The sequence below is a fragment of the Pezoporus wallicus genome, unplaced genomic scaffold (genome assembly GCF_028554395.1).
Source record: "Pezoporus wallicus isolate ANWC-B61680 ecotype Strahan unplaced genomic scaffold, APGP_CSIRO_Pwel_v1 contig_5767, whole genome shotgun sequence".
Lineage (NCBI taxonomy): Eukaryota > Metazoa > Chordata > Aves > Psittaciformes > Psittacidae > Pezoporus > Pezoporus wallicus.
In genome coordinates this window covers 4,065,821-4,090,409 of record NW_026640599.1, presented here as the reverse complement: position 1 = coordinate 4,090,409, position 24,589 = coordinate 4,065,821, and the positions used below count along the sequence as shown (strand labels likewise).

Genomic DNA, 24,589 nt, shown 5'->3' with positions numbered 1-24,589 from the left:
TTGGACTGTGGTTCCGCAGGGTGAGTGGCTTGGCAGCAGCACTGGATGAACAAGTTCCCACCCCTGACACTGCACTTAGGGTGGTATAAACTGGTGCAGAAGTGGGGTTGCCTTTGATAAAGCTAAGAGACAATTCTTGGGCATCAAGAAGTCCTTATCCCTGGTATTGCCACTGGCCCACCAGGCTTACGAATTGCTGAATGCATTTTACGATGCTATAGGCATAGCAGAATAAATACTAAGTGGCCAAATGTGACTTGAAAACAGCTTTTGTTCACTGGGGAATCCTCCTCCCATTGCACAGTTTCTCAGAAAAGGCTACTGGGGCCAGGGCACTGGTCCACAGTCCCGGGAGAGTGAGCTGGGGCTTAGTGAGACAAGCAGGAAGCCAGCACTGCTTCCGAGAGACACCCAGCTGGAATCATTCCCTGTTCCTGGCCCCTGGAGCTCGCACCAAGCCAATGTTTGCACAGGGCTCTGATGAGGAAAAGCAGCGTATTGTTCATTACTCACAATAACAAACTCCTGAGTCTCCAGATAAGTAAAACACTTCAAAATAAGCTAGACCTAGAGATTTGGGCTGGAGCATCCTGAAGGGTGAAGCAGAGCCGTTCAGGTGATATAATAAGGGGCAATATTGGCATGTATTTCTGCTGAGGTTTCCTCTTCATAAATGGTTAAGTAAACAACCCAGGGAGCTGCTGGTTAGTTTGTCTCACTTCAATATAGGTTATAGAAAAAAGCAAATAAAGAGATTATTTTGTAAGCAGTCAGATGGTAGCAGGTTGATATAGTGTGAGGAACATGGATTTTTAGGAAATAGACCAGATTTTGCAAAGCTTGTATATTTTTGAAGAAATCATAAGCTTTTTAGTAAGGTGGTTGATATAAAATTCAGGGCTGATATCATCAAATTGAAAATGAGTTTAGGAATTAATAAAGACATTTGTGCAATAACCTTCGTGTCAAGGGTAAATCTGTATTTAATTTTGTTTGTAGTTTGCTTTCATGAATGCTCTGGAATTTAAACTAGGTGGTTATTGCGGTTTGTGGAAGGTTAAGTTTTGGAGAACTGAAACTGCCGAAGGCTGTGGAGAATTCTAGCAAAACCTGTGACTTCCAAGAGGAAATTCAATGTCATAAAGCTGTGTCAAGGAGAGGAAAAAAAATCCCAAGCCAAATTTTATCAATCATAACCCAAAGAAAAAAAGGTTATGTAGTAACAGCAGGGAAGAGGATCTGGGCATTAATAGATAACAAATTAAACACAGCACAGTATAATTTGCAAGAAGGCAAAGACTGTTCTGGGCAAGGTTCCTAATGTTTCTGCTATATCTGATCCAGGATTACCTCCAGGTCTCCCCTGTAGGAGAGAATATTTTATATTCTGCTCAGACTTTTACATAAAGCTTGCAGAATCATGAAACACAGCGTACAGATAATGTGTGTTAATTGCATGATGTAGTTTCAGTTGTATTACAGTGGGGGTTTCTGTGTGTGTGAGTTGGAGATATATTTGGATTATTACAGGTCACAGTAATGGTTCTACATTGTATTTATCCTTTGTCTTCCTTTTCAGTCCTCAGAGTGATAATTTCTCTCTGAACAACATAGGCAATATCAGGAATACTCTGTGGAAAAACAGGGAACAAATAAAAAGCCTCTTCAGTGAACAAATGACAGGGATAGCCCAAAAAGTTAGGAAAAATGACTTTAGGCTTAATGCCAGCTTTCATGAGAAGGCAGATAGAATCAGATATATGCAGTGTAAGAGGACAGCTAAGAATATTTTGAAATAGAATATTGGCATTTTTCAAAGTAGAACTGAAAGAAGAGTTACTGCAGGTGACCAAAGAAAAGCCAACACAGAAAGGGTGCCTCAAACTATGTATTATGGAAAATATGTAAGACTGGTCAGAAAAGAGGAAGAATTTGCATCACTCATGGAGTTTGGAGTGCTCAAAATGAGCTTAGTTCTTGGGGTGGACATAAGGAAACTATTTTCTATGGAAAAAATGAGCTTCCTTGAAACACAGTGCTATCTCAAAAAGTGCTTGCCATAATAATAAAAACCCAAACCCAGACCAACAACATTTTGTCAGGACAACCCCTTAAATCAGAGACAAATTACAAAATGTTGAGATTCTCTACTGAGGATTTACATTAGGAGCAGGACCAGAAGAAAAATTTTATGTGCAGGTAAAGGTTTTTCCAGCGAGCTCCATGTCTTGCTTTGCTTGGATGAGCAAGATATGTCTGTGTCATGGTGCTAAGCCTTGGTGAGGCAGAGATGTGCAGGTCTGTCAGGCAATCAGATATCCCAGAGGGTGGAATGCCTCACCCTCTGAGCTTCAGTCCTCCACTGTCAGAGGGGCACTTAGGGCCAAACATTGACATTAAAGTCTTCCCAGACGCGGCAGCAAAAGGGAAGAGAACAATCAGGAGCCCTGTCCATGTGTGGTGGCTCTGTTCTTCTACAGAAAGCACCTTTCTTGCAGCTCCAAAATGTGTGGAGGGAGAGCAATCCCCGTCTCCTATGGCTCTTTGAAACCATTTTCCCTGCAGTAAAGGGAAACTTCTGTAGTTTTCTGCCTTCCCTTTGCCCTCACTGCCATGAGCTCCTGGGAGGGGTGGAGTAAAATGTGTTAGTGGAAAATAAGGAGTAAAGCTGTGGTGCACGTTGTACAGCTTTTCTGAATCCTTAGCATTTAGGCAGAGTGAAAACAGCTTTAAAGAAAACCAGGAAGGTTTGAGTTCAGGAGTGTGTCTTCAGCAGACTACACAATTATCTGACTTGCAGACTCTGAAGTGTAATGGGTTAAAGAAATGCCCTTTTGGTTCTGGAGAATGTGCCTCAATAATCTAAATTTGGTGGTCAGTTATGAAATTGCCAAACAATTAGGTTTCCTTCCTTGTCTGTGCTCACAAATGGCAGCAGCCAAGACATGCATGAGTGTTGCATGTCAGAGCAGCAGCAAATGAACGGGGCTGTCCAGGAGGGTGAACGGAGGCTTCTGCAACAAGCCCAAGCACTTGGCAGGAGAGGCGGAAAGGGTGGTGACAGCAGGGGAATGTAGGGACCACGGTGGTCTCCGTGAAAGGTCTCGCAGGAGGCTGTTGCTTTGTGTTAACCTTTCAAAGCAATAAGCATTTCTCAAGAGAGCCTATCTGCCTTTTTTGCTAAATATAGGACTGCCTTTCTCTTTCCCAGTCAGTAAGTGTGCTCTGTGGGTGCCAAAGCTGTCTGCCGACTCTGTTCTTTCTTTTCCTCCTGTTTCCCGCATGTCTTCTGCGATCAGCTCTTTAACGTCTTTGTAAAAGCTTTGCTGCTCCTAATCTGCCTGCTGTCATTCCCTGGCCTGGAGCTTGCTCCAGGGAAGGCACAGGAGCCATCTGCCCTGTGGCCATGTCTCACTGATGCGGAAGAGTCCTGCCTGTGCATGGAGCTCAGGTGGGATTCGGTGCTCAGGTGGGATTTGCAGGCAGTGGGTGATGTTTCTGACGGGTTAGAGTGTCTGTCAAACAACGCTCTACTCAGCTTTACTTCTTCCTATCACCGGTGAGTTCAAATGAAAATCAGGAAAGCCATCCTGCAGAAGGTCTTGTTCTCTTAATGGGAGTCTGTACATCAAAGGGCCATGTTTCGTGCTCATGCATTAATGCATGAGTCTACACCAATCTTCTTTCCCCAGTTCAGGAAAGCATCCTTCAAGAGGGCTCCTGAGCACCTGCTTTCATCTGCAGATCTGTTTTTATGGCATTCTGGTTTCTAGAGTAAAAGGCAGGTTAATATCCTGTGGAATGGTGGCTATGGTGAACAGCAGTACTGAAATCTGTAACTACATCCCTTCCAGCTTAGTGAGACCTAAAGGCCTCTTACGCTAAGAAACTTGATCCATTAAAACATGAATCTTCTTTCAAAAGCTTAAGCTAATAGATCAGATGAAGTTTAAATCAAATCTGAAATCTAAAAGGCATTTATTTAAAAATTAGCATTTATTTTAATATTTATTCCTATTTATTGTTAGAGTAACAAAAGACATCTTTATGGATTTCCTTTTTTCTATTTGGTCCAAAAGCAACTGTTTTTCTAGCCATTGTGTTTTTCCTGCTTTACACTTCTTTTTGAAGGCATTCAGCTTCATTTAAGCTTCCCCTTTTCAAGCTTTAATTTGTGAGCAACTCTTCATAGAGGAGATCAGCATTTTTATACCGTGCCTAGTGGCATGGCAAGAAATCTAGTGATGGCACTGCGTTTTCTTTTAAGGGACTCATTGATCACAGATGAAGTGCCAGACTCCTGTGAGATGTAAGTACATCAGTATAAGAGCTGGTATACTGGCTGAGATTAAGAGGATCCCTAACACCATAATGCTGTTTTCTGTGATAGGAGGGAATGATGATTAAAGAAAATGTAGAAGACAGTAGAAAACTTAAGAAGTGTAAGATATGAGGTACGTTTTCCCATTCCTTATGGTTGGTGAATTAGGATCTTATTGAACTAGACAATAACCTGAGTAATTTTGTTTATTAGCCACTGATGGCTGGGCACTTACATATCTGTTTTTTAAACCCATTTTCACTTATCGCCTTCACAGTCCTGACAGTGAATTCCACAATGGAGTTATGTATGGCACAGAGAAATACTTCCTTATGCTGATAGAGCCTGTCCTTTTGTAGAAAAGGAATACCACAGGTAATGTAACCTCTTTTTTTAATAATAAGCCCTGAATATGCATAGTTTTAAAAGGGTGAGTGTTCTGTTGCACAAACTGTTTAACTACTGCAGTTTAATAGCAGGTCACTTTGGAAAAGCAACCTGTAATCATCCATTCCTCCCGCTTTCCCTGAACCAGGTGTGGCAGTTGAGCAACCTCAGGAGCAGTTGATCTGACAGAAAATAAATCCACCAGAATTCTATTAATTTTCCTTCAGAGTAGGATCCTTACCACACAGCCACTAAACCAGGAGCCTGTGGATGCACATGAAGAAAGCAAAGGAATGCAAGAGCACTCCCATGGGGGCAGCCCACTGCTGGATGGGTTAAGCGCTTTGTGAGTCTGCACAGGGTCTCAGTGGCAGGAGTGTTTGAGAAGTGTAGAGTAACATGTCAGATTGTCATCTGACTTATCATATAGATACTGTAGCTTTTCAGGGCTTTCTTATTAAGTGAGAAATTTGTTTGGTTTTCTTGTAGTCCACTAAGACAAATTCCACCCTGAGTGACATGGGCACAACAGCCACCTGAATTTAGACAGCCAGCAAAATAAGGACATGAACCTGCTTGAGTGAGTCCAGAGGAGGGCCACACTGATGAACAGGGGGTTGGAGCACCTCTCCTGTGAAGACAGGCTGAGAGAGCTGGGCTTGTTCAGCCTTGGAGAAGAGAGGAGACCTTGGAGCAGCCTTCCAGTGTCTAAAGGGGGCCTACAAGAAATCTGGAGAGGGACTTTTTACAGGGGCATGTAGGAATAAGACAAGGGGGAATGGTTTTAAACCAAAAGAGGGTAGATTCAGATTAGACATTAGGAAGAAATTCTTTACCGAAAGGGTAGTGAGGTGCTGGCACAGGTTGCACAGAGAAGCTGGCAGTGCTCAAGGCCAGGCTGGATGGGGCTTTGAGCAACCTGGTCCAGTGGGAGGTGTCCCTGCCTGTGGCAAGGGGGTTGGAACTGAATGAGCTCTAAGGTCTTTTCCAACATAAACCATTCTATGATATTAACAAATACTCGGATATTAACTGCAAGGAGATCAATGGGCTTGTTCCTCTTCTACTTGAGTAGGAGAAGCCTCATAGATGTTATTCTTCAATCTGTTTCCCTGAACTCACTTGGAAAAAAGTTCCCACCTACTATGCTGCAAACGGTAGCTACGAGTTTTCCTCCTCTCCGTTATTGCTCTTCAGATCTTCAATCAAGATTTTCCATTACAACATGAGGCATTAATGTACTGATGTTTTGTGTAATGTACAGTGTCCATGTGAATATTGGCAGTACATTTATGTTCTGGTGCTGTAGGGAAGAAGTAAGAATTTACTTGCAGACAGACACTGTCAAGTTCACTGAAGTATTTGTATTTAACTTCTGAATTTGAATCAAAATTAGCACTGATTCACTTTGTTTCCTTTGTATATATCTCATACTATTGCAGTAGAACCAATTGTGCCCTAATGGTATTGATCATTTAATAATATTAAACTGACAATAAATGTGACAGTTAAAACATTAAATGATTCTGAGTCAGCTAATAAAGCCACAAAGCTCAGATCTTAAGGGACTGGCAGGTTCTAATGAAGATATAATTCTTGTATCTATTTACAAAATTTAGTCTGATTTCTTAAAACAGTGAGGGGAAAATCTGACTCTCTTTTCCCCCACTTAAAAAGTCTGCAAAACTTTGTCAAGAAAATAAACTGAAAAGGCTCTGAATAACACATGAGCTCCAGGGGAATGCTATGGTCCTGCTGCAGCTTAGGCAGATGAACATCAGTGACTCCAGTTGTTTGTTTGTGGCAGACACAGAGTGCTCTCCTCCCTTCTGCTGAGAGTTCCCCCACCTTTGTTTTGGTCGGATTCCCACCAGAAATGGCAGAGGATAGGTTTGTGTGTCATGACTGCCCTCGAAGAGCAGAACTGCCACATGATTCTTAGCCTCAATCAATCAAGTGGTCACCACGGTTCACGCTCTGGTACCTCCTGCAGCATTTGTTTACTGAATCTGCGGAGGGATTACGCACTTCACAGTGCAAAGCCAAACACTGTGCTCGTTGATGGTATTTTGGAGGTGAATCTAGGGGAACTGGTAAAAGGTCACAACAGAGGCAATATGGAAGATTTTCCTCTGTGAAGTTCTCTCATGGCTTTCTGTCCAGTTGAAGTAATATGCCTGAGAGATGGCTTCTCCGAGACCCTTAGCTAGACCTGAGGTCATCCTGGAGGTAGCAGATACAGCTTTCATACAGCAGCTATAGCACCAACAGGTGTGTAGCGTTCTCTGCCCTTGGTTCAGGAGCAGTTTTTCCACAGGAGAGCAGGAAGTATCCCATGGTTATTATTTTCACGGATTCACGTACTGCCATAAGGCTTTGTAAATAATCACAGGGGAAAAAATCAAGTTAGAATTAGATTTAGACAAACATTTAATTATGTACAGAGCTTTAAAATTATGAACAGTCTTTGGAGTAGAAACATACTCAAAGCTATGCAAGTAATTAGCTGCTACCTTGAATTGTCAGCAGCCTGTGATTAAATAGAGAGCAAGAAGGAAATTTGTATTGCACTTCAGGTGTTTCACAAAGGTTTTGAATTAAAGTAACACAATACCAATAACATTCATTCTCAGTTTGATAGAGTAACTACAGCAGGCTAAAAATCATCCCATTTACTGTAATAATCCAGACAGTACATAGAAATATACAGGTGTCATCTTCTGGATCCCTTTGTGCTGATGAACAGGTCAGTACAACTGTCACTGTACTGTGCGAGTAGGTCTCAGAGGTGCCAACAAACCAGGATGTGTGAAAGTTGTCTGCTTATGGTTCAAGCAAGAAATCAGTCGAATCTTCTCCATCTGTCAGTGTAAACCATTCAAGCAAGCCAGGATGCTTTTGCTTAAAATGAAATGAGGAGCAGCATAAATTTTTTTCTCTCTGTGGACCCATGGGATCAGTAATTTCTGTTAGGACAGTGATGATTTACCCAAGATCACAAGAGAACCTCTTGTGCTGGTACAGCTGGGAGCCTGAGGGTGCAGAAGAGTGTGTCACAGGTGGTATTCAGACATGACTTTGTTGTTTTGTGTTTGTTGTTGGAGTGTTCATCTGTAGAACAACACCAGGCCTGGGCACCATCAGTAGCAATATACTGTTACCTGCCTTCTCACAAGTACCAATAAAAAGTGAAAACATATGTTTTCTATCTCAGACAACCTACCTAGATCTGTCCACACATGAACATTGCACTACTTTACTTTGGAGTGTCTTGTGGGCATGTAGCCAGTCTCTCCAGTCTTCATGGGACAGTTCAAAGGCCATAATTTCACCATTCATACTGACGTACTGATGTACTGAAGTCGTACTGATACAGGGATTGATCACATACTTGGCTGTGAATAGAGCTAAGCCAACAGGGATTGTTCAGGCAACATTGCTGCATCAACTTGGTCCCCAGCTGTGTGTGCTATTTAGAGTTATCCCAGAGAGGAGCAGAGGGAGCTTCTGGCCATTGTATCTTCATCTCTGAGAGCTGCTCCAACAAGCATTGGAGCCAGCTCCAAAAAGCCCTTGAGCTGGGAGCATTGGTCATATGAAGGCTCTTGGTCACATGAAGGTGTTCATTTCCAGCTGATAATCAAGAAGTTTGGTCATCCCTGTTGTATTGCCATACCCATTTCTTCATTCTTTATTTGCTAACACAATTTTTTCTCTCATTGTCTGTCATAGAAAAATTTAGCAAATTTAGTAACAAACCTTTACCTCTAGTGAGTATCCTATATCATATCATTTAGTGGGGAAAAAAAAAATGAATCACTTTGCAAGTTTCAGGGGGAGGGACATTTTCCCGCCTCACTGCCAGGCACACATATATCCAAAGGGGAAGCTGTAGGTCCTTTGATTCCTGAGTTTGAGTACTTCAGTCTAGGTTTTATGGGTAAGCTTTTACATGATATTTTATTGAAAGATTGTCATTAAACTGAGCTCTCAAGTAAGAGATATTGCTTGAGCTATTGAGTTTACAAATTGCAGCTTTACATACACTGAAAATTGGGAAACCCTGTGATTACAGAGTGATATTCTTATAAAGCTGTTATAGATGGCCATGGCAATTTTGTATAAAAAAGGAAATTAAATATATCCATTTGATCCCTGTAATAGAATCCTCAGCAGGACTTCAGCTACATGAGTGAAAACTTACACTTCTAAATTGATTTTGCAATACAGGACCAACTTTCTCTGAGACTGATTTAAAGTAGACACATAGGAAAGGGAAGGCATGAGTGCTCTTTTTGGGGAGAAGAAGGAAATACCTGAACCCCCTGTTTCTTTTTCTCCAGCTGTGCTATCTAGCTGTTTATAGCCCAGAGACCAGAGCAGCAGAGAGTAAAGCAGAGTACTAAAAGGAATGAAAGAGTTAAAGTGTATTCGAGAGAAGCAGGAACCGTGTAGATGTGTGGAAGGAAAATGCTTCCCAAAATGGGTCAAAAATAACAAATACAAAATGTACTGAATGAGCTTTTGTTTTTGCTTAAGATTAACTTAAATTTTTTAGAAGAGAAAAAAATACTTTCTCTAACAACACGAACCCTGTGTATATTTACCTGAGGCTTATAGAAATAGCTCATATGACGAGTCTGGCTCCACAAACTCTGCCTAAGAAGCCTGGATCAGCAAAATTCAATCTGGAAGCTCTCTATAAATTTATGAAACTTGTCTGAGGTTTCCAAGTTAACTAATAAAGTAATCTTTTGTTTGTAAAAGATATAGCGGTCTTATAAATTAATAGTGAAGTCTGTGGAAACCAATTTTCATCATTCAGTGCTTTAGCTAACTTTTGTTTTAATTCTAACGATAAAGAAATGCTAACTCAAGACCAGATACACAAAGTGAGGGCTATTTATAAATATGTTTTATTATTTTTTGATATCTTTTTGGCTTTTTTACTTAATGGAGACTTTCAGCAGTTTCATGCTTCAAATAAATCTTGAGGAAGAAGTTAAAGCAAGTAGTCAGCTGCTCTAAGGCTGATCAAATAGTGCTTTTCTGCCTGTTTTATTAAGAGATGAACAGGCAATCCCATTTATAGAGCGTACTACATGTTGACAGAGTGCATTACTTCATTTTGCCGTATTGGCAATTTGAGATGTTAACAAAACAATGCTGAGGTCGCTCTCATTCTGTATTGCCATCCTTGGAATGCGGCTTGGGTTTTCATTAACTCTGTCGCTACAAGGTACCACAGATGGAGGCAGATTTTATAGGGGGGGAGTAATAAACATTAGAGAACAGAAAGTTGTAAACAGTTGAAATTCTTTGTCCCTTGTGGATGAATTCCTTTTCCTTAACACTCTCTGATGTTCTCAGCATCATGTGGACACTTGGTCTGATTGGAAGTGAACGGGTGGATAGGTGGCAAGGGCTCTGATCCCTCCCAGCTGTTGTGTGGGGCGAAGTGGTCGCACTCCTGCAGCCAGTGAATATAAGCTTCAATATAAACAGTAAAAGTTTGGAGATTCGGCCCGGCTCTTGGCTCACAGGATTCTGGCTCTGCTTAGGAGCACAGATCTCATCCAGGACTGCTTCCAAGATTTCCCCTCAACTTTTCAATCAAGGGAGGACAAAAAGGGGGGGGGGGAGGGGAGGGTGGGAGTTGGAGGGAGAGAATAAAAAGGGGGAAGAGCATGGCTCTGCTTCACTGCTTCATTATTCCCACTTTTCCCTATGCTGGCTTGATTGAAATCACTGGTAAAATTACTGTGAATCTTTCCAAGGCCTTTTCTGTACATACATTTTTATGAGTCCTACCAGGACAGTTCAAGCAATACAAGTCACTTGAGAAGAATTTAACTACAAAGGATCTGGGCGTCCTTATTGCAGGAGGAGAGCAGGCTGGTGGGGGATTCTTCAGGAATAGCTGCAGTGCTTTCAATTCATAGTTTACCTTTTTCCAAAACAATTGCCTGAGAATAGGCCAGTGTTTTTATACAACCCAGCCTTTCTCAAGCTGTTTTGCCCAGGGGGATCTTCCCCTCACAGATTAGCATAAGTGTCATTGCTCACTGCTGCAGCTATAAGACCACTGGATCCCTCGATTGGAGGGGCGATTGGACTGTGCCCTGCCTCCACCTTTCTCCCAGCCTGCAAAGGGAATAGCCCCAGTTTGGGATATGCTGGAATAACTGCATTCAACCTCTGAGGGCTTCAATATACTTACATCAGTAAAGGATCCTGCAGCTTAAAACAATACAGCTCTTCAAGCAGGGAAGCTGCTTGGACGACGATGCATGTCTTATATGAATCATGCTTTTATGTTCCCATTGCTTTTTTAAAATCACTTTCTCAACAGTGCTTACACTCAGGGCTCCAGTTTCCAGGTAACAGAGAGCACCAGATGCCCAAGCACCGGCTGATTTAGCCTTTTGCTGGGTGCAACTGGGAAGCAGTTGTGAGCACTAACATATTATAACCCTTCAGTTAAAGGCAGCTTGTTTGGCATGAGGACTAATTTGTGAGAGTGAGATGCCATCTTTACGGCACAGCAGTCACGTCTGGTGCAGCTGTTGTCATGACTGCTGCAGGGAAGAACAAAAGTGCAATAAAGACACCTTTTGCTGTGTTTACTGGGCTGTTTTCAGCAATGTGTACTGCTAAGTACTGAGTTACTCCATGAATCCTCTTGGGTAAGGTAATAGTCTGTTTTGCCTGGACGTGTAAGGCAGGTCTTCTTGCAAATCTTTCCTCAAGTTCCATCCTCTGTGAATTTTGATTTATATTTTGGGAACATGTGACCATTGAAACAGACTATATAGCCAGCTGGACAAAAGGTTTTTAACAGAGTCATTCTTTCCTTTGGGTAGCACAACTTGTTGTAGGACTCTCTACATGGATATGTCTGCGATGGCAGCTTATACAGGTGGGCACACATAGCTGGGTCTTGAAATGTGTTCAGCAGATGAAACATGGTATCTGCGTTAGATTGACAAGTCCCAGACTCTTTTGACTCTATTGTCTGTATGGAGTAGGTCTTCAGTGACTGTAATTGGGACCAAGACACCTAGTCATGCTTAGATACTGACAGGTAGCTCTGAATCTGAAGATGAATCCCATATGGAACACTTGTTCATGGTTGTCAATGTTTTGGTTTAGGTTTCTTTCCCTACATACTTTACAATGTTTTCAGGCTTAGGGTAAATCCTCCAGAGTGTTTAAGATTCTGTGTTTCCCCATTTCTCCTTTGAGTGCTGAAGTCAGTTCCCTGATATTCTTTCTCACTTGTCGCAACAGGTCAGGGGAACTTTTATGCCTGGATCATCAGGTGATTGAAATGTTTTACTAGAAAACAAATATGCTTTGATGCTTCTGCAGCCTTGAGGACAAAAGAATGATGACCTTATAGCCAGGGAAACTGATGCTCAAATAAGACTCATTACTGCTTGAAGCCCTCTGAACTTCATACAGTGAAATTGTAACTATACACTGAAATTGTAACCAAAGCTGCTCTTCAGAGCAGAAGCAGACTGTGAATTTAAATTGCTAAAGCACAGTATAAAAATACTCATTGCTAACTCAGTGGACAGCCATATATACAAGTTTAAAATACCTCACAAGGAACTCAGTGTATGAGGTTATTGCATGTGATTCCATTTTATAAATACAAAAGAAGAAACATCACCGTAATGAGTAGAAATTTGCTGCAGTGGAAAAAGCCAGCATGCTGGCCTCAAACTACTTCATTTGCAACTTCCTGAATCCACTTCTAATCCATCCAGGAAAACTATCGCTGGCCTACAAACAGGCTGAATGGAGATTCTGATTTTACGACTGTGAGAAAATCCTCCTGGGCTGTACCACAGCCCAAGGCCCACGACTGACTCAGTGTGTATATCTTTGGTTAAGTCTATCCAGTGATCCAAACCAAGATCCAGTGATCCTGAAAATTCTGTGTTCCCATTTCCAATGTGGGCTGCCTGGCACAGCTTCTCTTCAGAGGGCTCTCAGGCTGTAGAGCAGGCTACCTGCCAGGGCTCCATGCTGCTGGAGATGGCACAGCCCCGCAGCTTGCCGGTGCCAAGACCTCAGGGCATCACAGGACCGTGGAAAATCCTAATTCCACAGTAATTCCTAGGCTGGTTTTCTGGCATCCCAGGTTCCCTCCCTCCCCTGGAGCTGAGATGTACTGGGATGCCTCCCAGGGGCTGTCACTCCCAGCACAGTCTGTGTGAGCGCTCTCCCACGGCTCAGAGAAAACAGGAATTTTTTGTCAGGCTCATTGCTAACCAAGCAGACTACTTCCCGATTTGTCTTCTTCTTGCTCAAAAAAAAAAAAACAAACAAAAAAACCCAAACCAAAGTATAGAAATTTACAGAATTTACAGTTCATGAGAAGTTTTAAAATGTTGACTTTAGACTCAATCAGATGAAAGTCAAATTTTGAAAAGCAGAGTTTCTTCTCAACTGGAACACTGGCTTCTCAACCAGCTCCAGTGAATACAATGAGTACTAATATCCTGACCCTTAATGTACAGCTGAAATCCACAACAGAAGAACACAAGATCCATCTGCTTACATGATCCTAAAATTATTGACAACTACAGAAACATGATGTTTGTAACCACTTCACATGCAGCCTGAAATGTATTAAACAATGACTTCATCTGAAGAGGTTTGTTAGCATTATGAATATTATTACTGTTGGTCACAAGAGGCTTGGTCTTGTTCCAGTCTTGAAACAATTACTTTTACACTGAAATACTGGTTTTTGAATTACAACATTAAATCAAAATGTACAGTAGCCACATTGCTTCTTGGGAGGTTTTACTGTGTAGTTATTACTCTGCACACTAAATGGATTTTAGCAATCCTATACTATCCACAAAACAATTTTGAATAAACTTTAGGTCTGTGAAAGAGCCCTTCCCCCTCCCAAATTCTTGTCAAATGCCCAGATGGTAAATTTAGATAGAAGCCCATGCTTCTAGCCAGTTGTTGATAGCATTCCTCTTTCTACTCAGAGCGAGCGAATCATGTATCTGTAGCTGATTTGTTTCAAGTTAGTGTTTTTTAAGTTTTTTTTATACAGCTGCAATTTCTGTAAAAGTCATATGTAATGAAAGAAAATTGTGCTTTTCTGCCTCTCCAGTTCTCAGAAGACATTTCAGGGAGAAAGTTAATTGCTAGTGAGAGCTCAGCCCAGTAATGCAGTTCACAGTGAATGTGAGTTGCAAAGAAATAAACAAGGAAGGAAATGCTTGAAGGGCTACCCACTTTCAGGAACTAGAAAAATCTTCCTGTCAATTGTTATTTGCCCAGATGTGTATCATTTACAGAGATGAGACTTGACTGGGATTTTTGCTTGTATGCTTAAGTCCCTTAAATTGTTTTGAAACTCTAAACCTGGAAGTTACATTTTCTTTCTATTTTTTTCCTTCTTCCCCCTCCTTCTTCTCCCTCCCCCCTTCATTTTTTTCACCCTAATTCTCGTCTGCCTTTTTAGCTAGGTCTGTCAGCAAGGAAAATCAAGCCTAGGAAAAAAAATATACTTGAAACTGTCAGTCCTTTTCACATGAAGCAGTGAGTGGTCCCATTTATGTAAATTGCAGCCTTTGAGGAGGCAGGATAACTGTTAGTTTCTTCTGCAGTTTTTAATCCCAAATGAATTCTAATGACCTACAGGATTAATGCTAATTTTTATTGAAAAACTGTTTTCTGCTATGTGATAGGATCATGTTTTTGATTTACAAGTTAGTATTTGGCATTTTATTTTATAGATATTCTAGCAAGTTTTCACTTATGCTGAAGGTAGAGACCAATGCGCAAACATAAGGGATGAGAAGTAATTTAATCTTTTTCTAAAATACAAGGCTTTTAGATTAAATTTCTTTGCCAAGCTGCTGATGACTGATAATGCAGTAATTGGCAGTAATGTGCACAATCACACACAGGACATCACTGGCCTATAAATTATACTGTATATATATAGTGGCCTATAAATTAATTAGTGTCATGATTTATTAGATTAAAAATTAAAAAAGGATGAATGTGGTAATTCTGACACACCAGTACTAACACACTCCTGGATGCTTGCTAACACACCTTTATTAGGGAAAAGGGTTCCTTTGTGATCGCTCCAGGAGTTGTCTGTTTCTTATACTTCAATGCTCACATTATCTTGAGTCTCACCTTCCCCTGGGGCTACTTATAAATTGCTGCTGCTGACCACAGGCAGAGGGCATGGGGAAGAGTGGAGGGGAGGGTCCTCCTCTAGATGCTTATTGATGCCATTCCTAAGAACTGCTCCTCCTACCCCACTGCAGAGCAGTTTACCAGTTTGAGTTTGTAATCTGGAGTCCAGTTTGCCATCTTGGGCTTCACAGAGCTGGAGAGTGTGGAAGCATTATGTGGGTGTGCACAGGGTGCAGGTCCTCTTAGATGCTCAGGTCCACCACCACATGGGGGTTTGTGTCTGGGAAACCCAAGCTGCTTTGTCTCTGCTTCTCCACTGGTATGAGCAACACTTGGGCAACTGCTCCTTGAGAGCTATAAGAGTTTCATGCTCTTCTAGGGTATTAGATATCATATAAAGGGATTTCAGACATCTAGGAAATCACAGTGACTGAGTTCTTTCTAAATAAGGTTTCTTTTGTCTAAGAAGTTTTATGTCACTGTTCTGAAAAAGCAGCTCTGCAAATGAGATGGCATTTCATTCTTCATGGGCATTAAGTACTATTTCCCTTAGTTCTGTTAGAAAGTGGTGAAACTATCAACATATTTTGATAGGGAGCAAAAAAAAAGAAGTTAGTTCTGAACAGAGGATCTTTGCAATGTTATTATCTCTAAATTCTGATTCTTTAGTTTCTAGTTTCCATTTATAGAGCTTTATGCATTTCATTTACTTGTCTGTCATCTTTTCTCTCTCTTCTTTTTGGGACATAGACGTCAACTGTAACTTGCAATGACTGAATGAACATTTGGCCAGGACAAGAAAATTGCTAATTCCCTGTGGAAGAAGTGTGCTGCCAGTATCACTCTTGGCCTTGGTTCATCAGCCACAGAGGCAGGTCTTTTCCAGATTTGGAATTAGCTCTGTGTGGAAGCTGCGTTCATGTGCTATTAGAAAGGTCAAACAAAACAAGACCTTCATGCTTGCTTGAAGCTTTGTTCCCTGAAGATGTTGTCTGTTTTTTCACCTGCTAAGTACAGGAATCCCAGCTTTCCTGAATTAAAAGAATCAAGACACTGAAACTATTAATGACTTTTCTGAAAGTCAAAGTGAGATTTAAAGGTTGATCCCATAGCTGGGCTCCCAGTGGGCTTCTCACTTAACTGCAGGTGCCTGAAGGGCAGCCATCTGAGCTAATTGTCATGGACTCCCACTGGAGGGAAGTAGGCACTTCAATTTACGCCACCTATTTTAGATGTCTACTTGGATTGACAGAAATTGTCCACTGCATGTGTCAGTTTCTTCCTCTAGACTAAGGGAGCCTGGGGTGATAAGCCAAGATGGGGGTTGTACATGTTTACATTTAGGTGAGGCAAACCCATTACTGCCTTTAGGACCAAGCTGGCCTCTCTCCCATAGCAGTATGGATCTGGAAACTTTTTCCTACTTCATCTGATGTGACATCAGACAGCTTGAGTCACCAGTTCAGGGAGTCATGGCAGACAACTAGAGAAGTCACTTCTCCCCAATTTCATAATTGCATGCTGTCTGCAACTGAATAGCTAGCTCCCTTTGTTTCATAGCAATTAGTATTGAGAAAGCACTCAGTTTATAGAGTAATACTGGAAAAAACAAAACCTGGCTTCATTAATGATCAGCACAGTACAATTCAATTCCCTACACACTTTCTAGCTGCTGTGTTGGAAGCAACTAAATGGAAAGCATTTAAAAAACAAAACAAAACAAACAAAAAAAAAAAAACAAACCCAAGGAACCAGTACCTCCTACAACAGAAATTATTTTAAATTAATTACTGAAAAATTTCTGGTTTATGTTGTTTTTTCTTCATTGAGTAGACTTGGAGTGAATATGCACAAAATTAACTGTTATGCTTTGTACCACAGAATCACAGAATGGTTTGGGTTGGAAGGGACCTTAATGATCATCTAGTTCCAAACACCCTGCCATGAGCAGGGACACCTTCCACTAGACCAGGTTGCTTAAAGCCCCATCCAGCCTGGTCTGTTATCACTGGTTAAGAGAATCTGACTTGGAAGGTTTACACTTCCCAAAGTGAGCTGCATGCATTCCTTTGGTACCCATTATCAGGTAAATAATGAAGGAAGGAAATCTGAAAGGAACACCTGGGAGGAATCATAAATGAATGTGAATAAGGAAGGAGTATGAAAAGGTAGTCAGAAATGCTATGAAAGATCTGTATGTTAATCCTAGTCCCTAATAGATTATGGATGGCAACAGAGCAGTGCAGCTCAGTTCATTACTGCTCATTGAAGACCAGGGATGTGATCCAAACCCTGGGCAATTTGAAGTCAGATAGAGTCCTTAGCCACCGTGAATACAGCGTAAACAAGCTTTCTAGTCACAGCTACAATAACTTGCTTTCAAAATCCACAAAATTTTTGGTTTAAATTCTGGCCTTTGAAAACCCCTTCTGTAATTGGCAATTGGTTTTAAATGTTGTTGTTAGGTGCACAAAAAATTTGGACTGTACTATGAAATTTCTGATAGCTGCAACTTACCAAATCATTTAAGATTTTATAAATGAAAGTACTTAAAAAGCCCTTTCTGCCTGTTTTACTTATTGTGTGGACAGAAAAAATTGCATCTAGTAAACCTGCATTTTTCAGGGTTGACACAGCCCCTTGCCAAGCCATAAATTTCTGCCTCTTTCCTTGTCACTGTGAAAAGTTCTACTTACACTTTCCTGCTTGCATATTCTTTATTTTTCATCTTAGCTGCACCAAGGTAGGAACCTGTCACTATTGTAAAGGCACTTCCATGCACACCCCTCTTCTGCCCCAAGTACCCTCCTCCCAACTAGATACCCTCCTGCCTTCCTTCGTGCCAGCTCTGGCACTCGTCTCCTCCCTCAGAGAGCTGATTCAGCCTGTTAAATGGGAAGAAAACTGCACGCTCCGTTTGCTGTATCGGTTTGTGACAAGCACGGAGGCAGAGGGAAGGGAGGCGGCGGTGGCAGCTTTCGGCTGTGAGGGGGGTGGTGAAAAGGGTTACGGGAGCCAGACTCTCCTTTACAATAGTAATGAATTGCTAGCTCAGACGAATTCCACCTGCAAAACTTCACCTTTAGTGTTTCCCCTCTTTGGCTTCTCCCTCTAGGGCATTCTTCACCTTCCTGCTTTATGGTTTTCTCCCTTTTCCTAAACTACTCTGTTACATTAACGTTATGCATCTCTCCCTTTGCTAGTCTTTTTCTTCCCTACCTTCAAGCTGGGGGTTTCTGATCTCCTCCATACTATTCTTTTCACTTTGTGGTGTTGGTTGAAACATGCTCCCCCATGTTTTAAGCTTTTTCTGATGTTTAGCATTGCCTTTTGCATAGACCATTTTCAAGAAGATAGGGCTAAACAGAAGGTGGTTATGCTGTGGATCTTAAGGGTAGAAATCCTGGATGCCTCTCCCCACTCTTGTTTGCCTGCTTTCTCTGGCTTTCTGTGGTCAAACACCGTACCTGCAGAGCACAGGAAAAAACATCAGGAATCAGAACATATGATATCTGTAGAGTTCTTGGGTTGAAACCATCTCCTTGAAATAAATAAAAAGCTGAACATCAGAAGGGAAAATCAGGCACTTGGATGCTTTTTTTTTTTTTTAAAAATCTTTTTTTTGTTTTTTGTTTTTTTTTTCCCCACCTGCTTGGAGATCCTGATGGTTAGAAATGTTTGATAAGGTTTCTTTCCTTTGGATGCTGCTTTCCATGCACACTGTGCAACTGCTAGAATATCTACCCTGCCTTGTTTTCTGGGAAGGGGGTAAAACACGTTATTAATCTGAGAGATAAAAATGGACTGTATGGGTAAAGGCAGACACTGTATTCTTTGTTCACACCAAGCTAACTGAAAATTACCTCCCTGTCCATGGGAACTCTTAAAGATTATTTCCTCTGCAACAGAAATTAAGACCCATGGAAGATCGTAACTGGAAGCATTTTGGGTATAGTACATTGTCATCAGAACACATAAAAACTTTGGCTCAACCAAACTATCTTTCCAGCTTGTATTTTAAGTTATTTTACATTTTTTCCCCCCAAATACCTTTTGTTTTTCCTTGAAAGAATGACATTACCTTTGTTTAGGGATAATACAATGTGCTGGTAACACCTTTGCCTAGGTTGTAGGTCAGAAACAGTAAAACTCATTAATTTCATGCATGTTATGCAGGACTAGAATAAGGCCGCTTCCTCAGAGAACAACTGAGAGTAACTGGGGAGTTACTGTGCTAACTGAGATTTGTGCAGAGCATTGAAAAATCATTAAAAAGACAGAAGAGGGCTCAGGAAATCATCTAGCCTGTCCCTCGCCCTGCTCTGCTGAGGTCATGCCTAACTGAGGTTTATGTATTTTTAAACACTTCTGTTGATGGAGAATGAAGTGGTCTCCCCATGACTAGTTCTAATACAGCAGAATGCAGTTTTCCTTCAGAATTTCTTTCATCTACGACTGTTTGTGTAGATACATACTCATAAAATTACTAATAGGTCGTGAAATAACATTTCATTTTCCAAAGCCTGCATGTTAAAGAATCATGAGCCAGGCCTCCCAAATCACGCATTATAAAAACATGCATTATAAAGTCAGTTTTAGATGTTCCTCTCTTCTTAACCTTTAGGTCCTCGCTGGCAGCACCTGGAGCGTGGCGGGGTGGTCCCGGTGCTGCCAGGGGCCGGCCGGAGGCTTTTCCCTGGGAATAAAGGACGGGACCGCTAGAGCCGTCTCTCCCGAGCGGTCAGGGGCTTGGGTCGGCGCCCCCGCGCGGCACCTCGCCCGGTGGGCAATGGGGACCGCTTGGAACAGTCGTTGCCGGGCGAGGGGCCCTAGTGCTGCCCTGTCCCCAAGAAGCCGGAGCTCGGCACCCCTCCGTTTTCGCCGCCGCCGCCAGCCCCGCAGGTGCGGCCAGTCGGAGCGCAGCGGGCGGGAGAGCGGCCCCGCAGCGGGGCGGTCACCGGCGCTGGGCGGGAGGACTGAAACCGCCTCCTTCCCAGCGGCGCGGGGGAGCGGCAGCGGCGCCTCTTCTCCTCCTCCTGTTGCCGCCCGGCCCCGCCGAGGGGCTGCCGGCTCCGCGGCGGGGAGGGGACAGTCGAGGGCGGGCGGGGTGGAGGCAGAAGTTGCGAGGAGGGGCGCTGGGGGCTGAGGCTGCCGGGCGGGAGCCCAGCGTTGCCGTCTCCGCTGCCGCCGTCCGAGGGCAGAGCAGCGCCCAGCCCCGCCGCAGCCGCTGCAGCCTCCGCCGCCTCGCCGAGTGGAGGGAGCGGCCCCTCCGCCGCCCGCACCCATGGGGGACTCGGTGTTTAGCGAGAAGCCGGCGCTGCGGTATGCGGTGAGTGCCGGGGAGGGAAGGGGCTGCAGGAGACCGGGGCTCGCGAAGGGGCAGAGGGGTTGGGGTGCCCACGTGTGTCGGGGGTGTGCGTCCTTCCGTCCGTTCGTTCGTCCGTCCGTCCGTCGGTGTCTGCACTCGGGCGCGAAAGCTGTCCCGCGGCGCCGCCGGGGGTGAGCAACCGGGAGCGGGGGAGGCCGGAGACAGCTCTGCCCCGGCGATGGGCGTGCAGGGGGGCGCTGAGCCGCAGCCTTCCCTCTGCTTTCCCGTACGGGAGTTCGGCGCTTTGCTGGAGATAACCTGAAAATTAGCTTTTTACAATAAAAAGCGGGCAGTGAGATCGCAGCCGCGGGGAGCTCCCAGGGCACTTCGAGAGCCCCGTTCCGCAGAGTCCCCTCCGAGACCCTGGCGGGACGAGCCCTCGCGGCAGAGCTGCTCCCGGTAACCGATTCCGGCACCGCTCCCGCCGCGTCGGGGATGATAAGACCACGTTTTATTATTTCCTTCGCAAGAGCTTGTGCTGTTGAGCAGCCACTTCCTTTCTACCAGCCTTATTAGGAGCATTTTCTCTGTTGCTCGGGCAGGCAAAAAAAAAAAAAGCCGAGTAAAAGAGCCCAGCAGCCTCCTCTCCTGAAGGCATAAATAAGTGCTAGCAGGGGTAATGGCATGAGAGGTCTGATGCTGCTTTCGTTCACACTTATGTAAATAATGAGTAATTTTATTGCTGTCGATGAAGTTACGTGGGAATTGTCAGTCGTAGCAGGCTTGCTTTTGTGGTCCTGGGGAGTCCTGCTGCTGGTGTTGCCGGGATGGGTTGATGAGCGTGTCACATACACGATACAGTGTGTTGCTCGGTTCACTTTGATTCCTTCAGTATTGGCAATTAAGTTTCTTTTTGTGCTTGTTTAAGTCTTATGTGAACAGTTTAGAGTAGGAGAGGTTACTTGGTTTTTCTTTTTTTTTCTTTTTTCTTTTTTTTTTTTTTTTAGGAGGAAAGTTTGTAAATACTTTTGCGCTCATTCAACTTTAGATATTAGTGCATTCAGCCACTCCAGTAATGCTACAGCTTTTAGAGGCAATGGCATCTTGGCTAAAATAGTTATATAGAAGCAAATATATTTTGTACCATGTATGAGTATCATAGAATCATAAAATAGTTTGGGTTGGAAGGGACCTTTAAAGATCATCTAGTCCAAACCCCTTGCAATGAGCAGGGACATCTTCAACCAGATCAGCTTGCTCAGAACCACATCCAGCCTGGCCTTGAATGCTTCCAGGGATGGGGCAGCCACAACTTCTCTAAGCAATTTGTTCCAGTGCCTCAGCGCCCTCACAGTAAAGAATTTTTTCCTTATATCTGACCTAAACCTACCCTCTGTAAGCCTGAAGCTATTCTCCCTTCTGTCACTGCATGCCCTTGTAAAAAGTCCCCCTCCAGATTTCTTGTAGGCCCCCTTTGGGTACTGGAAGGTTGCTCTAAGCTGTACTAGGAACCTTCTCCAGGCTGAACAGCCTTGCTCTCGTGATTTACCATCTGAAATTTTATTGTTATAGAGATGTGCTAGTGATGTCACTTGGGAGCTAGTTATACATCAAATGAATCAGAACCTCTTCTTTTAATAGGGTAATTGTCTAAATATGAACAGGACACATAGGAGACCAGTGCCAGTCACGTCACATGCTAACTTCATGAAACTTTTATTACTTCCTGTGATTGTGCCTGTCAGTCTACCATTAGCTACTACTTGCAAACACATTATTGTTTCTGTTAGTTAGGTATCAGTCCATTTTCTTGCCTGCAGTGGCAGCAGATAGTGCAGTGACTTAAGGTTGGCAGGCACACAAAGGAAGAAGCAGGATGGCCAGCCCTCTCAGGAGACCATTAGTGCTGTTGTAAAACCACTGTTCTTTGATTGCCGTATATTGCAGCAAAGAGGAAATTGTGAACCTAAGAATAATACTTGAACATAAAATATTTTTACTATTTTAAGATATATTTCAATATTAGATTCATACAGTCGTAGAATGGTTTGGGTTGGAAGTGACCTTAAAGATCTAGTTCCAGCCCCCCTACTATGGGCAGGGACATCTTCCACTAGACCAGGCTGCACAAAGCCCCATCAAACCTGGCCTTGAAAGTATAAATCAATATGAAGTATAATAAGAAATATAATAAAGTAGCAACACATAGATGCCTCCAGGAGGTAAGTGGTTTTTGCAGGTGATATTAATGGTTTGTTTGAAGAATATGGATCTGGATGCTGGGTATTATCTGTGGATACACTTAATGTGAAGTCTATGAATAGCCTAATTGAAAACAAATGCTTGTTGACCTGAAGATCAGCTAAGAATTTAGAGCTTTGTTGGATTGAGGCCTTAGTAATTACTGCTTAAATGTAACTTAGTACCATTCTCATTAACTTTGAATAATTGCATGGTGTAAATACAAATCAAGTTCTTGAATTGTTTTGATAACTGTTAAATAAAAATTATAGAGTGTTACAGTATTTAATAGCAATTAATTTATTGGTGGAAGTAATTATAGTGATTTCTGTGGTGGGCTTTTGCTTTTCAAGACTGATAATTAAAGTTTCATGATTTTTATGAAAGTGCATAAGGAGGCATCTGCATTAGCATCTTAATTCTCATCAGCAGTGTGCTTTTGAAGGGAGTCTCATTCCCCACGTGTACCTTGGTTCATTTCTTGGGGTAGTCCTGGAGTGTAGGAAACAGTCTTTGTTCAGGTGATGCTGAAACTGGGGGATGTGCTTGTTGGGCTGCCCAGTGCCTGGAGGCTACTTGAGCCTCAGGACTAAGATAGAGTCAGCTTGAAGGTAAACGTTGAAATTTGTATGATTGGACATTGGGTCCTCTGTACCAGCTCCTTGGTTCTGCAAGCTGTGCCCTTCAATTTTTAGTCCCAAGTTACTTCTACCTGCCCACTAATCAGCTGAATTCACTTTGCAAGCTATTTTTGGTACTATGGTGTTTATACCTGATACTAACATCTCCAACTGTTCCAGGAATGCTTTTCAGATAATTTCATTAAGAGGGATGGTCGCCTTCCTGACTTTGTATTCCTTCCTGTTGGTTCCTAAGTTGGTGTGTTGGTGTTTTGTTTTTTTGTGGTGGTGGTGTTTTGTTTGTTTTTTTTTGTGTTTTTTTTTCTTGTTTTTTTTTTTCTTGTTTGTTTTTAATCTTGCCAGCAGTTACAGGGGTAATAAAAAGCTGCCTCATGTATTTTGGCTAAAACACCGTAAAGCAATATTGTAGTCACTTTAAGAGCTCTGTTGGTAATTTGAAATGTATTTTTTTACATATGGGAAGAAAAGACTCAAAATACCCTTGGCTGTTGCTCAACCAACCCCTCAGTGGTCCAGAGCAGGAAGCTTGAAGTATGATCTGGTATGGATACAGCCAATTTAATCTTGCTGTAGCATCTTTGATCTTGTTTTGTCTTGTAACATTTACCAGAAGGGCTTTCCCTGAAGGGAAGGAGTGTTTTCCCTGATGAAGAGACCCTGGTTGTCTTCAACCAGGGAATAGGAGAAAATGGGTAGGAGCTGGGCTTGGAAGTGGTTGCCATGACCTGTAGGGTACTGTAGGGAATTCATCTGAAGAGAAGATGTAAGACTTTTCCTTGGGCCAAAACCCAGGAGGTCTGTCAGCCAAAGTGGAGGGGATGTGTGTGTGTCCCAGGAGGACACAGCTATGAGTTGGTTTAAGGCTCCAAATCAATTGCTGATAATAAGGTCACCTCCAGTTCAGATGCCAGAGAGTCTTCTGGGAAAATAAGGGTTTTTCCTTGCCTCCAGCAGTATTTGGGGCATTCATTGTCTTGCCTTGTGTGTTGGCTCAGCCTGTGCCCAGCTGACCCTTTGCTGGTGTGGTGTGCAGACTTGCTGCTCATTCTTAGCATGTTAAATCCATCAGTCTGCATGGAAGGATGGAGGAAACAAAAGAAACGGTTTGCAAGGGAAACTATGACAGTAGTGAACCTTGGAATGCCTACTGGAGCTCAGAGGGAGTTAAAAAGATGATTTTACTCCAATATTCTAGTTGTGGTAATGCTGATTGTACCAACTAGATTACAGAATAATTTAAAGTAGAATAGTGAGATTGGTGGTGATGCTGCAAAATTATAACCTAGAAACTGTAAGAATCTCATGAGGAGGACCCAAAGCTGACATCCTCCTATGGTCTTGCTTGTATTTTGCAAGAATCCAGAAAGGCAAGCAACTCTCCTTAAAAGTGATCTCAAGACACATTGCCTGATGACTTGAGCCTTCAGCCACTCACAGATTTTAACAAAACTATGTGCCACAAACTGACCACATTTATTACTGGGATTTTAGCACATTCTGCAA

General features: G+C 42.7%; 1 protein-coding gene and 1 long non-coding RNA gene across 3 annotated transcripts in view; one reads left to right on the top strand and one right to left on the bottom strand.

Moving 5' to 3' along the window:
- The window catches only part of ARHGAP6 (Rho GTPase activating protein 6), a 327,191-nt gene that overhangs the window by 146,681 nt on the left and 155,921 nt on the right, over positions 1-24,589 (top strand). The window contains exon 1 of one of the 2 annotated variants that reach the window (XM_057419577.1): positions 19,903-20,225. The exons of the other annotated variant lie outside the window; for it this stretch is intronic. Coding sequence (XP_057275560.1) covers positions 20,181-20,225 — 45 coding nt within the window. The 5' untranslated portion in view covers positions 19,903-20,180. Of the gene's footprint in view, positions 1-19,902; positions 20,226-24,589 lie in introns of those variants that run through there. 2 annotated transcript variants of the gene reach the window in all.
- Positions 3,975-4,994, bottom strand: LOC130604762 (uncharacterized). Its single transcript, XR_008973517.1, has 2 exons — positions 4,950-4,994; positions 3,975-4,300 (listed from the first exon to the last, which is right to left on the bottom strand). It is a non-coding gene; the product is annotated as an uncharacterized LOC130604762 (long non-coding RNA).